Below are 15,173 nucleotides of genomic sequence, written 5' to 3' on the forward strand. Positions count from 1 at the left end.
CAGCTGCCTTCCCCTTGCTCACTGCAAGCCTGTGTGCAATACCCCAGCACCTGTGTTTGCTGAGCCACAAAACTACACTGAGATGCAAGCAGAGGAGGAGAAAGGATTTTGTTGTCCCTCCCTGGTTTTTTTTTTTTTTGAATCTCTAAACCCAGCCCAGAGGGGAGCTGTGGCCCCTGTGCATTCCTTACAGCCACATGCCTGCCTGACCCCAGTGGGCTGGGAGGCCTCCTGCCCAAATTCCGTGCCTGGGCAAGGCAGCTGCGTGCTGCAGAGGGAGCACGTTCCTGCTGAATCTCTCCCCTCCACCCCGCGTTTTGGGTGGCCTTGTGGCATCTGTGCCCCGCTCCCTGTTCACCCAGGGCGTGCCACTAGCAGAAGTGGAGCTGTAGGAACTGATGGTGACCTTGCATGCTTCGGTGAGGATGCACAGTAGGAAGGGAACAGTGCAGGACAGGGAAATTGCCATCAAACTGTGATTGTATACAGCACTATCATCATTACAAAATACTTCTAATAAGTACTAAGCACCTTCAATACCTTTCCTGTCCTTTCAGGTTCTATGCAATGGTATGAACCCCAACTGATTCATGGATTTTTTTCCAAAAATTGTTCAATTTTATTACAGCTTCCAGCAGTCCTAAAGCTTCTACAAATTTGCCTAGAGCTTTGGGTTTTGACTGTACGGTTCAGCTCACAGTTTAAACAAGATCATTTAGACATTGCTACTGTTTAGATGAGTATCCATAAAATTTGCATGTCAAATAATTTACCGTTTCCAGCCCATATCCTTTAGAGGCTTTCCAGAGCAATGCCACATGTCCCACTAGAAACCTGTTGTACTTTGTTTTCAGTGCATCTGGTCACAGAGTCACCATTCCAGGGGTTGAAAGCCACTCTCGTTTACTTTTTTACCCCACACTACCTAATATTTCCCCCCTTTTGTCACAATTTTTAATTAAAGTGAATTCTTATAATTTAATAATCATTGTCCTGTGTTGTTTAACAGCTGCCTGCCACATACCCTACAAAACATAAGATTATTATTACCTTCGTCACGCTGTGCACTGTGTACACTGAAATCAGCTTCCGCTGCTATGTTCATGATCCTGCTGGCTAAGTGAGCACTGTGTCTTTGTCACCAAATTCTCTTTTAATATTGGCCTGCAGCTTCAAACTTCAATGCTGATTATAATTTAGGCCTTGCCTCGTGTCCTTATCTCACTTTGACAAATTTATTTTTCCATTTTTATCTTGACTTTTGCATTTGTTGTGTAAAAACTTTTTAAAAAATTTTGGCCTAGAGTCAGCCTGGCTCAAGGAGAATTTGAGTCTTTTTCTGTTTTGTTCTGCATCTAATTGCAAGCAGACTGGGGAACTCCTTCCCTTTGCTGCATTCTTTCATCCCTAAAGCTTCACATTCTGCTGCTACTTTAGCTTCTCGTGCTTTGAAAAACAAATCAAAGATTCCCTGAGATGCCTTCATCAAATTTAAATGGGGTAGCACGTGCCTACAAATTCTGCCCTTTAGACCTGTTTCTCTCTGAACGTGTATCTGAACGAGGTAATTCCAGCTTGGTGTAACCTCGAGGCCAAGGCACGCTGTAACAGACCCAGCCTGGCACTGCTGGCAGCCTGACCGCGCTATTGGGTGGGGGTCTGGCTCTGCCAACTTCAGTGTGTGGCCACAGTTGGTAAATTTTCAGCAAACCCATCTATGGAAACCCACAGAGCGCTTGAGCAGGACCCTTGCTCTCCTGTCTCGAAGTTTCTGCTCAGCAAGTGGCATGAAGGCACTTGAAGGCCGGGAAGGCACAGTCTGGCTGAGGTTTTCAGCTTGACACAGCTAACAGACAGGGGATTTGCATGGGGAACGGTGCTGAGCATAACTACCCCATAACCATCACAGACTAACTGCATTTAACGTAGCTCTCACATCCCTATGCAGGGACCTTGCAGGGGTATGAAGCCCCTCGGCAGCACATGCACGTACCAGGTGACGAGGGACTTGTCTGTCTGCGTTACGAAGTGGCGTCACCGTTCCCGCAGTCACTGAGACAGCACACGCCATTCTTGTCTTTACGCTCAGGCTGCTTTTTACTTCTGGATTTTTTCCAAATGGACGTTTGGAAGAGATGATGTGATGTTCTTTAACCACAATTTTCCACTTTGTTGCTGATTGGGGGCTTGCTTGGCTACTTTACCAAGCATACATCTGTAACGATTCCCAGAACAACAGAATTCTCTTTAATTCATACTTACTCCTTTCAGTTGCACTGTCAGCCCCATATTTTCTGTAACTGCAAAAATCACCCCATTTCTGGTTTCAAAGAAACGCATATTCCCTGACACTTTTTGCCCTTCCAGACACCGCCTTTGATCTCTTTATTCATTATCAGCCTCCTAATAATTTTTTTCTCCATACTTTTCCAATGGACTGTCCTACTTTCCACCGGCACCCTATACCACCTCCCAGCTGCTCTGTTGCTGCCCTCCTAACGGTACCTGTTGAGGCTCCCAGTCAGCTTTTCTTGTCAAACCACTTCCCCTTTTTCAAGTGGTATTCTGTTCATCTGTGCACTTTCAGGCCTGCTCACCCATTTTTATATTAGCTCCTAGCAAATGAATAAAAATATGCTTAAACATACCAAAGTTTGCTCTGTTCTGGAGCCAAGCTGGCTTTTTATGTCTGATAGAAATGAACCTGCCACTGGAGCTGACAGAAATCTTGACCAGCAAGGAGGGGCCTTGCAGAACAATGTTGTGGACTACGTAGCCTCCACGGGCTGCTGCTTTTCTAGAGATGCCCTAATCCAAAATAGATCCTTAGTGCTAACAAGGCTACTGTCATCACTGGGAAACCAGTGCCTGGAAGATGTGATTTTTCCACAGCACTTCTGGGATTACAGTAGTGATTTTCTTAACCCGCAGCTGGCAAGTGGAAGTGATGGCTCCCCTAAGCTGGAGAGGCTGAAGTCTACCAGCTCAGTGTTTCACACTGGGACAAAACACCTCTCCCAAAGCTGTGTGTCCCCATGGTTAATATCTGGCAGCAGGAATGCTAGTGTTTTGTTAAATCCCTTTGCTCTCTGAACCAAACGCTGTTTCAGATTAAAATTGGTTCACAGCAGGCTGCAGCACACAGCAGGCAGCGGCTGCTCCCCTCACCCGGGCAGGTAATAACTTACTGCCAGGAACACCTCCCAGCTGGGATGCTTTTGCAGCCACAAAAGCTCTTTTTTGGCTGCTGCACATGCACTGTACGCCCCTGCGACCAGCAGCACGCCCAGCACATTCAGCAGCCTGGCTGGACTCCGGCCTCCGCGCTGGTCCTGCAGCCGTAACAGAGCATCACCATGCCAGCAAGCCTTGCTGGGAAGACAGAAAGCCCTTGGGTTGAGCAGGAACTCAAAGCATTTTTGGCCATGGCTCTTGTTTGAGGCGTACGAACAGTTCTAGTGCTGGCTCACTTGTCTCTCCATGGGAAACCCTGTCAACTGGCTTTTCTTTGAGATTTGTCAGCCACAGCCCAGGCTCCTGCTCAAAATAACTACCTTGTGATGGTGGAGGAAGCCAGAAGAGTGAGATCCGTTTGCCTTTCCTTGGAGGATGGGTAAAACACTTGAGTCCTCTCTTTTGCAGAGAAGGTGTGTGAAATTTCTTGTATTTGATGAACACATTGTATAAAAAATACATCGTGCGTCAGCTGATCCCAAGGCAGGCACCGATGCTGTAAGACACCAGCGGGGGGGAAGCAGCCGGGATGGGCTCCACCAGCCCGCTGTTACGGTTTACTTTTGTGACAGATCCCTGGAATTATTTCTGCCCTGAACACCCAAAGCAGGGCTGTGCAGCAGGAGAACAGAGCCGTGGGCTGTGCCCATTGCCATAAGCTAACGTGGCAGCAGTGCCGCAGCCCTGCAGGGTGCTGAGTGCCCACTCCCTTCACAGGCTGCCTGGTTCTGATGAAGCACACGGGTTCCCAGCACAACTCGGTCACACACAGACGATCGGGAGGTGGCCAGGCCCAACAGATCATTCACTTAAGACCATCTTTAGAAGTGCAGAGCATTTACACCCAGCATTATTTCAGAATAGCTTGTTCTGAAAAACTGAAACAACCCATTTTCCTCCACAGGCGAGACCTGAAAGTACCAGCTGAGATGATCTTTTCAGCTCTTCTCTGCAGTGCTGTAGTAAAACACTTCTAACAGTGCTCTCCTTGGTGCTCGTTAATGGTCTGCACCCCGGGAGCTTGGCAGAACTCTGCTTTGCGACAACATCTGCTATTAACCCTCACGGGGGGCTGGAACAAGACAACCAAGCATGCAAAAGCAAGGCTTTACTGTTTTCTCTGCTCACTCTAATCCAAAGGTTTCTGAACTTCCTTAAAGCATCGATTGCCTTCCCCAAGACCCCTCTCTCCTTTCCAATTTGCAGTCACAGCACAAACATCCCTGCAGCTGGGACAGCAATTGCACAGTTGGACAAATTCCCCATTGGAAAGTACTCAATGGAGCGGGAGCTGGCTTTATTTCTGTTGCCATTTCACTGCAATTTAGCAGCTGGAAATAAGGAAGAGAAACCGGTGCCACATGACCAAAGCTTTCCACAGCTCATGGTCAGGGCATCCCTACAGCAGCATTTAAATAAGCAGGCATTATTTCAGTAAACCACAGCTCCATGGCCATTACCATAGGCAGCAAGCAGGGCCCCACGGAAAATACAAGGGTAGAAAACTTCTGGTTCATTTTTTTTTTCAGATATTTGCAGGGATTTAGTCACACTGCGGGAAGCTAAGTGGTAATCAATCTCTCGCTTGCTGCAGTTGCTTCTTCACCACCGTGGTTTTCCTGCAATGGCTCCTTGAGGATAATTTATCCATGGAGCTGGGGTGAGGAGCAGCCAAGCAGGACCCTCCAGGCTGAAGCGTCCTCAGCCTCAGGCTCCATCCTACATTGGCTGCAGCTTGCATGTGGCCCCCAGGCCATGCCAGTGCACTGCCTGGGGTTTCTATCAGCATGTGACCGCTCACACAAGCCTCTGGGTTAGCACCTTATTAAAAGAAAGCAGCGTGTGAAGAGCTTGCACGTCTGGCTGGGGATGCCGCTCTGCTGGCCTGGGATCAGGTAGCAGCAGAGGGCCAACCTCTTCCAAAGAGCAGAGAGGCCAAGCTTTCCCTGCCAGACCGACATAAAATGAGCTCAGAGTGCTTGCTAGGCTGAACATCTGCCCCCTGCTTCATCCCCACGGGCATGGCAGCCCTGACCGAACCCCTACTGTCAGCACATCCACCTGTGGCCTTGAGGCTGCTCTGCAGTTACAACCGTTTCCCTGGTGTCGTCTTTAGGGAAGCCAGAGGTGTTGGATGTGAGGGCACAAGAGGGTTCTGGGGTGCGTGTCTGATTTTGAGCTTACTGCCTGCAAAGCTGAACCCTCTCGTGCCTGTGGAATGGATCAAACCAGCACCGGGGGCATGGCCCCAGTGACTTTTCTGCTCTGCGGTGACCGCTTCTGAACACACCAACCTTCAGGTCCCTTCCCCTATAAAAATGACTCCTGTTGGGACTGAACGTAGCAGGAATGATCACAGCCACCCTCTTGGCATCAAGATGCCACATTTGCTACTGCTTTCAAGTGTTTTCAGGACACTCAGCAAGTTAATAGGACTTTTTTTAAAAAGGCCCTGTTTTAACCTTTCTCTGAAAAAAATAGTCTATAGGGCTGGAACCAAAAGCTCTGGGTCACAGGGAAATGCAGCAAGGGCCAATGTAAATTACTACTTGCTTAAACCTGCCTTGTGCACTCCAATAACTCTGCAGCCAAATCCCTTTTCCCAAACCTCTTTCCACATGGCCTCTTTGGCTACCAGCTCCTGCACCAGGGAGTACTGGTCCCAGACAGAAGTCACAACCACATCCCCTGCAACCAACCCAAGAGCCTGGACTGTGGCTGTCCGTGCCAATTCTCACTTGCAGAGTAACCGTAACATCTGTCACGAGTTTTTGGGTGCTACTGCCCCGGTTGGAAATGGAAAGCACCCTGGTGTGCCTGTGGGTAGCAGTGTGCTGCAGCCTGGGGGGTTCAGGAGCTCCTCGGCTCCAGGGCAAAGGCCTCGAACAGCTCTGGCAACTTGAGTGGCAAGCGAAGAGCCCTGCGTACCCTCTGCACAGCAGGGGAAAACAGACAAGTGAGCCGAACGCTCGTCAGTCCCCTTCAGCGCAGGCAGAGCACAGCTGAAACGTGGCCAGATTTGGCAGTTTTACAGGTGAAAAGCAAAAGGCAGGAGTTGCACACCCAGGTCTGCTCCTGGACCCGAGGCTTATTGAGAGAAAACAAGGCTAAAAAACCAAACATGCTAACAGGAGCAGACAGAGAGCAAGGTCTGATATCCGTGTATTCCCTGACCTCATTCACAGAAACAGCTGATCCGGTTCTGAAAACACTTTCCTAGAAAGAAATCAGCCTTAGGCACACACCTGGCCTGGAAATTTTCTGTTTGACTGCTTCAGGTTTGGAGACATTTCCAGCAATAAAGACAAACAGGGACGTAAGTGATACATCTGCTCCTCCTTACCTGCGCCTTTGATGGCGCGCACAGTCCCAGCACAAGACGGGCTCCCAGCAGTGCAAATGGCTTCTAATGCAGCTCCTTCGTGCTGAGCTGCATTAACTCCCTGCCACGCTCACAAGCCTGCCCAAAGACACATTTAAATGCCTTACAGGACCAGGACTGGGGGCGAGAGGGAGGACAAAACCACAAACATTTAGTATTCTTATGGGAAATTTGCTGTCCTCCCTGCTTAGGCTCTGCTGTATCATTACGCAGGAGTAAGCACAGCTCACCTCTCCTCATTTACGTAGAATGAGGCTTCTGAAAATCACATTCCCATGGGAACCTCTTATAATTAATTACCTCCTTTTCTGTTTCATGCATCTCTTACAGTTTTTGTCTTTTAACACCCTAGAGGAGGGGACGTGTTGCAAAGATCTTCATGGACAACATTCTGAAGAGCTACAACTGCCTGCAAACCCGGGCTGATTTAGAAGGCGACTGAAAAGCAGCCGCAGCTTGGTACAGACACAGGTAAGCAAGGAGCATGTAAACAATGCAAGGGGAGCAGAGGAAGCAGTTTTGGTCCAAGACTTGTATCAAATGTGCTCCTTGTAGTGACACTTGTGGGATGCTGAACCTTAAGGCAACATATCCACAGCTGGAGGCCTAAAGGTCTAGTGCATAAAGTGCTCACAGGGCTCCCTGTGCAGCTTAATTCATCTAAAGATACCATAAAACTTGCCATGGTGCAAACCCTAATTTTCAGAGCTCTTGGACAGTTCTGAAAACATTCTTAAAATCTCTGAAAACTCCCCTGCTGTCACATGCATGACACTAACAGGACAAGTTCCCACTCCCCGGAACATTTAACATTAAAACTCAAACAAGGAGGGGAGAGACTTTTCTCCTCTACCCGTGTGCTCACCATTCCCTCGAGCCAGTGTTTTTCCAACTCCTTCTTGAAGCTCTCCAAACGAATGTCCCGGCCCTGTCCCACTTTGATTCACGTGGCTGTTCAAAGGCTCTCACAATTTCTACCTTTCTGGTTCAAGGCAATCAACACATAAATCACAGTCCTTGCATGGAGTGGCTCTGGTGTCAGAGAGACATTCCCAGCAGGGTCTGACGCTGCCCATCCTCTGAGAGGAACTTCATCAGGTGCAAGCACTGTGCAACCTGGCATGTATTTGGTCTGATACAAACTCACATCCATTTAATTCAACTATTTAACTGCTACAAACCATCACATACCCACCCTTGTTCTGGCTTCAGTTTACTTTTGCAAGAAGAGCACTCCCATAACCCACACAACCTGAAAAAAAAAAAACACACCTTGAGACCTCCTGGAGGGGGTTTCCATGTGGATGAGCCTTTTGGAGATCTTGAGAGCACCCATCACAAACTGGTAAGTCTGTCTGCAAGGCCAGGAGGGTTGTGGGGTGGGAAGGGGGAAGCAGCTGTGGAGGAGGAAGTGCTGGATGTCATACATCAGATACATACATATGCATATATTAAGGGTGAGATTTTTTTCTTTTCTTTTTTTTTTTTTTTAACAAAACATCAGAGAAAAGTGTTTTATTGTTACTAAAAAAAAAAAAACCAACAAAAAAAACCAATGCTCTAGTGTTTTAGGCCATGGATTCTCTAGCTCAGATTCATGGCGTGGAACACGATAACAGGGAAAGTGTCTCATGGACATCTCCCCCTCCAGCCACAACCAGGCGCCCTCCTCCCTTCCCCGTGGTGATCAAACAACATCCTTATGCAAGTACAGCAATTGTTTACATGTAAAAGTAAGATTAGGAAAGTATTTAATGTATTTGTAGCCTTTTTTCTTGTTTTTCCTCTTTTTTTTAAAAAAAAAGTGATTTAGCAGCTGGAAAGAAAAAGACAGCATCATGTGAGCAGCTAGTGCTGCACAGACCACCAGCAAATGCTCCACAGGTTACTCGTGGTCCACAGACCACAGTTCACAAACTACATTTTAGGGCTTCACAAACTTTGCAGACTGTATTATTGTAGATGCTTCTTCACAGTGAGAGCCAGCAGGTCATCTTTGGTTGTTGAAGAGAGACACACAAGAGACTTAAGGTACTCAGCAGCAGCTCAGTTTGGAGGACTGTGCGGCACTGGGGCAGGGCTGAGGTCCCTCTGGACACGGAGACAACACGCGCTCCACCCGCACCGCAAAGTGACCACTGTTAATCTGTGCCCGGGCTGCGCTCAGACTTCAGAAACCGCTACGGGGTGAGCAGAGCCAGGAAGAGCACCGCATCGCTCACTGCGCTTGTTCCACTGACTCTTGTAGGTCGCTTTCATCTTCACCCGTGTGGGCTTTTGGGTTCCTTAAGCACAGCGAGGCAACCAGCAGATGCAAAGGGCGGTGGTAGAAGCTGGGCAGCAACGGATGCGTAAGCCATGGAGAAGGGCTATCGGTTCTCTGCTCGGACAGCTGCAACCTCCGGAGTCACTGCAGTCACAAGTCCCCAGGACAACGCCACCGTTCCAAGTCACACGAAACACTGCGGTCACATGGCTGGAAGAACCAGGCTGGGATCGGGCACCGACCGCCCCGAGATCACCTCCCAGCCTTGCAGAAACATGCTGGGAACCAGACAGACCTATGTGGTGCAGCAGCCCAGCTAGCTGCTCATTGCTCAGCAGCCATTAAGTTCTCTCTGCAGAAAGGGTCTCCCAAGCAGCAACCCCCTATTTTTTTTTTCCTTTTTTTTTTTTTTTTTTAAAACAATTGCTCTCACCCCTCTTTTTTGGTAGACACACATACATACACACACTATATGTACACAATTTGGAACCGAGGATCTACACAATGAAAAGGAAGCCAGCACCGCTCAGATATGGTGCACACATTCAGCAGCTGTCAAAGGAGAAGTCGTTTTACTTTCTTTTAAACTTGCAATGTTTGTCTTTATTTTGTTCTTTATATTTTGAAAGTGAAAAGAAATAGTATTGAGTCAATTTCTTTTTTTCTTTTTTTTTTTTTTTTTTAAATATTTGTTCTATGTATTTACAAGCCTTAAAGTTGCTCTAAAGGTTCTGAAAGTATCACTAGTACTTTTTCCCCAGGGTAGCACTGTTTTGAATGAATTATTTTCGGAGCACTCTGGTCCACAGCAGTTTTCTCAAATGCATTTCCTTCTGTTCCAAGGTTATGTATGTTTTGATTACTATTTTCTTTTTAATTTCTGAAGCAAGCTGAGATGCAGGCAGAAAAATCTGATGACAATTAAAAAAACTTGATCTCTTCCTCATCTAGCTTACCCCAACCCCCTTGAAAAGTTTTGTCTATTTTATCATGCTTTGAAACAAAATTGAGGTGCATATGAAGGGGAGGGAAATTTATTTCTCTGCTTTTGTTCTATTATACAATTTGTTTACAGAAACTGCAAATTTAAAAATTACACTGGCATTTGCAGTCCTTAAAATAATAAATTAAAAGTTTTAAACTTTTTTTTTGCTAAACAGATTTGTTTCGCTTTGTGTTTTATGTAAGTATGAGTCCTTGTTTAAAAAGAAAAAAGATTAAAACAGAAAATATTTTCTATAAATAATACATGTATTTTGGTTTAGTGCTCCCGCCCTCAGGTTTGAAGTTTACTTTTTTTCAAGTACCTTTTTTCCTCCATGATCACCTTTGTGTTTATCTATTTTTACCTCTCCCACTCGTGCATGTGTGGGGCAAGGGGGGGTCTGCGCGAGAATTGGCCTTGCTGCACTGTGATTGGCGAAGATGTGAAACTTTTTAAAAAAATACTTAAATTGTTTCTTTTTTTTTCCTGTATTTTTAAGTTTTAATTATCCTCCGACTCCTCTTCGGCCTCCCGTAGCCATGTGAAGAATGCTGTGACAGACTTTAGCGCTACTCCTTTCCCGTTCTGCTCCGCTGGGTCCTTGCTGCTTTCCCACTTGTAGAAGGCATCCTCCGATATTACCTCCTCATCATACAGGCAATCAAAAAACATCCGTAACAAATCTGCAGTAATGGAATAATGGGAGAGAACATCTGTTAGTACTGCGCAGTTTGAGTCAGTAGACAAAGACGTGGTTACGGATAAGGGGATTAATGTGACCTTTAATGCAAGAGATGCAGACACAAGTAAAAGGAAGGTCTGTCACTGAGTTATTGCTTCCTGGCTGGTTAGACACAGCTGAGAGGGAAAACAGGTCCCTCTGATGCTGTGGGATAACATATGCTCTGCAGAAAAGGGAAAGTGGCCGTGAGAACATATTATTTAGGGACTGGCTGGCAATCCACGACTGCCCATTCTCCTTTCCATGGATCATGCAGCTCGGCTCCTCTCCAACACCTGATTTTATGTGGCTCAGCAGGAGAGAGAACAAACGACTAGCCCCTTAAAGCTAAGTATGATCAAGATGGGTGGTTTTGTGCACTCTTTCGTTAGGTGCTGCAGACTGCCTGGGTACCCTTGTTCCTCTTGCAGTCCCCCGCCTCTTTTCCAACACCATTTTTCTACAGTGTCTCTGGGACAAGACTCATCAGTTGCCCAACTCCTTTGATGCAGCAAATAATGCAATTACAACGCACAGCGCTCTCATATGTCCAGGTATTGTAAATCTCAACAGATAACTTTTTTTTTTTTCTCTCTCTTTCCATCACTGAGATTTGTCCTTCCTTCTGCATGGCTGCTTATGGGATCAATCAGGAGAAAATCCCACCTCCAGCAAAGCATTTGGGGAACTGCAGTTCTCTAAAAGCTGGAATCTGGAGAAGCAGAAACCACTGTATGCTATTTTCTCTCAGCCGCTATGTAAAAAGGTAAAACTTTGTTTTCATTGTCAAGAAAAGCACAATCCTCTTCCAGACTCTATTGCTGGATTTTAACAGAAACAACCTTTCCTTAAGCTGTCAGGGTTCAAGACCCCAGTTCAGAGACAACACTTACTAGGAGGCTGATCAAGTTTTACTATTGATGCTTGTAGTGCATAAAGTGCTTGTAGTTCCTTCTCTGTGTCTGAGTCTAGGTACTTGAGTAAGATCGGCACTCTCTGTTTGATAACAGCAGTGTCCACACGGAAGCTAGAAGAGTCCGCTGAAGGGAAGAGAAGAAAATAGGATCAGCTTTGGTAGCTGGCAGCAGGGGTGGATCTTTTATCTCCTTTATTTATTCAAGTAGAAATTACAGATACAGGTTAGCTCTGAGACAAAACACGATGAGAAACAATAGGAAGTATTTCTGATCAAAGGCTTTTTCTGGAAGTCTTGATTTTTACGCTTTCCCAAATTCAACCAACATCTGCAGTGCTCCTGGCCCTAACCAGTCAGCTGAAATATACAAAGAATTACAACCTAACTTTGCAGTGCAAATCATGTCCAAAGTGGGTGCAATGGCTGGAGTTAAAATCTCAGCTATATAGAAAGTTTTTAGATAACTTTTTTTTTCCCCCCTAAAAATACTAAAGGCAGAAACAGAACCATCAGCTGCACACGACATAGGAAATCAGGAATATATAAAAATACATGTTAGAAGTCTGTCAGCAACATGGGTAAATTAGCAGCTTTTAAAGTAGATCATATAACACAATTAAGTGATTTTTGAAAACAAAAGAAAAATCCTCAATTAGAGGCAAGGTCAAAAAGTAAAACAGAACAAGATGTTTCAGATACACCCCCAGCAGAGATTCATCAGGAGGCCCTTCAACATTTGTCATAAAATCCTGTGTCACTTCGCCACTAACACTAGGTGGCATCAGAAAGGTTCCGTTCTCTGAGAAGAAAGGAGCCGGGCTGCATCTTGCCCCTCACATCCAGCGACAAGATGAAGTTCAGACCATTTTCTCTGAGCATGACTCTTACAGCTAGGAACAGAAGTGGGTGCTTTACAAGCACAATTTTTTGTCTTGCCAGATGCCACCAGTAAAATTAAAGAAAACAATGTGAACTGACCAGATGTTTCTGGCTGCAGCGCTTTATTCAAGCACCCCTGGGAGTCTGAGGCTCACATGTCTGACTTGGGAATCCACCTCCTCCATTTCCAACCAACTGCTGTACATACAAATAATTCATATAAACTGTCTTTCTAAAAACGCAACTTGCTTTGGACATAAAACTATTAACAAGACAGATACACAAGCTGGCTTCTGTTCTGCAACCCACGTTTCCAACTCGCATGTGGCAATCTGCGATGGTAGAGTGCCCACGCAAGCTTGCTGACAGGAGTGGAAATGCTAATTAACTTAATAACGTCTAGCACATTTCCACCTTCACTAGAAAAACCAATGAACAATCTGGTATTACTCAGTCGTCTGAAACATCTGCTCACGCAAGGTCACTGGGACACGCCAGGGCCTTGAGAACACCCTACCCAGCAACGTTCCTGGCTGTCGCAGGGGGAATGGACATCCTGCTCCTCAGCACTAGAATTCAACAGAGTTCAAAAATTTTACTGTATGATGATAAACAGCTTGGGGGGGGAGGAATGATATAAACCCGAAAACTGTAAAATAACTCTTTGCATGTTTTGTTTGTATGGTGTTTACACTGCAAGTTACTCACCTATAATAGCTGCTTTACAAACTGCTGTCATTAAAGCTCTAAGGAATGTAGGTGAACTCATCTGGCTTTCATCTAGATTAGCCTGAAATCAAGAGTAAATGGACCAGTTAAAAACACGCGGGTGTGTAAGAGCAACTGTTTCCAAACTCCACTGCTGAATTTGGCAGGAGGTTCATGTTCAGCGTAAACTGCTTGAGCTGGAACCCAATTCACCCTTGTGCAGAACTTCAGCTTTCCCATTCAGTCCTTGGGAATAGCTCAGGTACATCAACATGCAACAACAGTTCTCTTGTGATCAATACCCCATTTAACTACTCCCACAACTAGTCATTGTCTCAAGAAAAACTAAAACAACAATGCTTGGCATTTACAGCACCCTTATACATTTGCTAAGAGTTTTAGGCTTTTTCAACAAACTTTAAAGAATGCTCCTTGGATACAGATTTGTTTGCTCTGTAGAAGAAATTCACAGAATGGCTAGGGAACTTGTCCAAGACTACAAAGAGAGCTTGTGGGTGTCCCCAGATTTTCAGTGCTTCTTTCATTCCACTTTCTACTTCTCTAACAGCCACAGAGAATGACATTTCGAATACATTCCTCCAGCAACAGAAATAACTGAAATGAAGCTGACTGAGATTTAGCTGTCAGCACAGATCTAAATGAATCAGGCTGAGTATCATTTCAGGCACAATGCTTAAAATCTGGCTTAAAGGATGCAGCCACAGACAGAGGGCAAAGCCTGGTCCAATACACTGGGAAAGGTACGTGTACCCTGAACGACTGCCCAAAGGACATTTTTGCAGCACGGCACGGCACGCAGTTGGACAGGGGATCATTTGCTAAGGTCAATCAGAAAAAGCAATGAGACATTTTTATTTCATTATTTGAGAAGAAAGAATGTAGCAGCATACTCATTCTAAAAAGTAATCACAGACCAGAAGCAGTGTGTTTGGAGTCAAAAAGTCTATGGCATGTAAGCAGAAAGTTACACAGTTGCATGTTAATACAACTAAAAATCTTTCTTCCTAAAGCCTACATTGTAATAACCAATTAACTATATATAAAATTCAATTATTTGGAAGTGTTGATTGCAGAGACCTGATCATCTTAGTGTTCTAAGCCTAGACAGGAGAACAAAAGAAAAAAAAAATATCACAACTATTTCTCAGTTCTGACCGTGCCTAGGTGTGCTGTTTCTTGTTACACCACAACTTTATCATGCAAGTGTGGAGGCACTGTGGAAGTATAATGGAATCCTTTAAAACAAAAGATGCGAGACAGCTCACCATGAAGATAATCTGTGTCTCAACCAGTAACATACAGGTGAGGGCTGTCAATGCCTCTGAGTTTCCTACCTCAGTGGAACTAACGCAGCAATAAGGAAAGGACTCTGTGCCAGTTACTAGGTCTTGAAGGCTGTCTCCCAGCAGTTATCCCCCCAGATAACTTGTGCCTGCCACTGTATAAATGCAAAATGACCCGACAGACTGCAGAGATGCTCCTTCAGATGAGAAAACATTCACAAAAGCAGTTAATAAACTGTGTGCAGGGAGGGTGTAAATAGTTTTTATACCTCTACCCAGTCAAAGATTTGTTCATCATTCGCCTTGTCCTCAACAATGAGTTTTTCTAGCTGCTTGTTCAGCTCTTCTGCAGAGAGTTCTTTCTCTGAAAGTGCTTCTGAGGAACTGGAACAGTCAGACTCCGTGAAGTCCAACTTCTGCAACATCAGAAGTGATGATGAGAATTAGTTAAATTAACTTTCCTATGCTGAGTTATACCAAATTGAGGCAGCAAGCTACACTTCATTCTGTTTTCCAATCTTTCAAATGCTAAGCTATCATTACAACGATTTACATACTTCCTTCTGTTCCAAATACTACAAAACATTTTACAAATGTGGGAATTGCATTATCCAGCAAAGACAATCAGGCATCCCAGAACAACTCCAGCCCTGCACAGTATGCGTATGCACAAAACAAAGTGCATGTTGGTCAACTAGAACTACAGGGAGCTGGACTGCAATTACTAGAGTCGACATTTACTCAAAAAACTGCAGCTAACGCCCCAGTTCTTGCAAAA

General features: G+C 45.4%; 1 protein-coding gene across 1 annotated transcript in view; it reads right to left on the reverse strand.

Annotated features, from left to right (window-relative positions):
• Window positions 1-9,299: 9,299 nt before the first annotated feature.
• Window positions 9,300-15,173, reverse strand: part of EIF4G3 (eukaryotic translation initiation factor 4 gamma 3) — a 153,751-nt gene continuing 147,877 nt past the window's right edge. Inside the window, 4 exon segments of the mRNA XM_040534004.1 lie at window positions 9,300-10,550; window positions 11,482-11,628; window positions 13,092-13,173; window positions 14,665-14,811. Of these exon segments, the coding sequence (XP_040389938.1) occupies window positions 10,369-10,550; window positions 11,482-11,628; window positions 13,092-13,173; window positions 14,665-14,811 (558 nt within the window). The 3' untranslated portion in view covers window positions 9,300-10,368.

This window comes from Cygnus olor, chromosome 21 (assembly GCF_009769625.2).
Source record: "Cygnus olor isolate bCygOlo1 chromosome 21, bCygOlo1.pri.v2, whole genome shotgun sequence".
NCBI lineage: Eukaryota > Metazoa > Chordata > Aves > Anseriformes > Anatidae > Cygnus > Cygnus olor.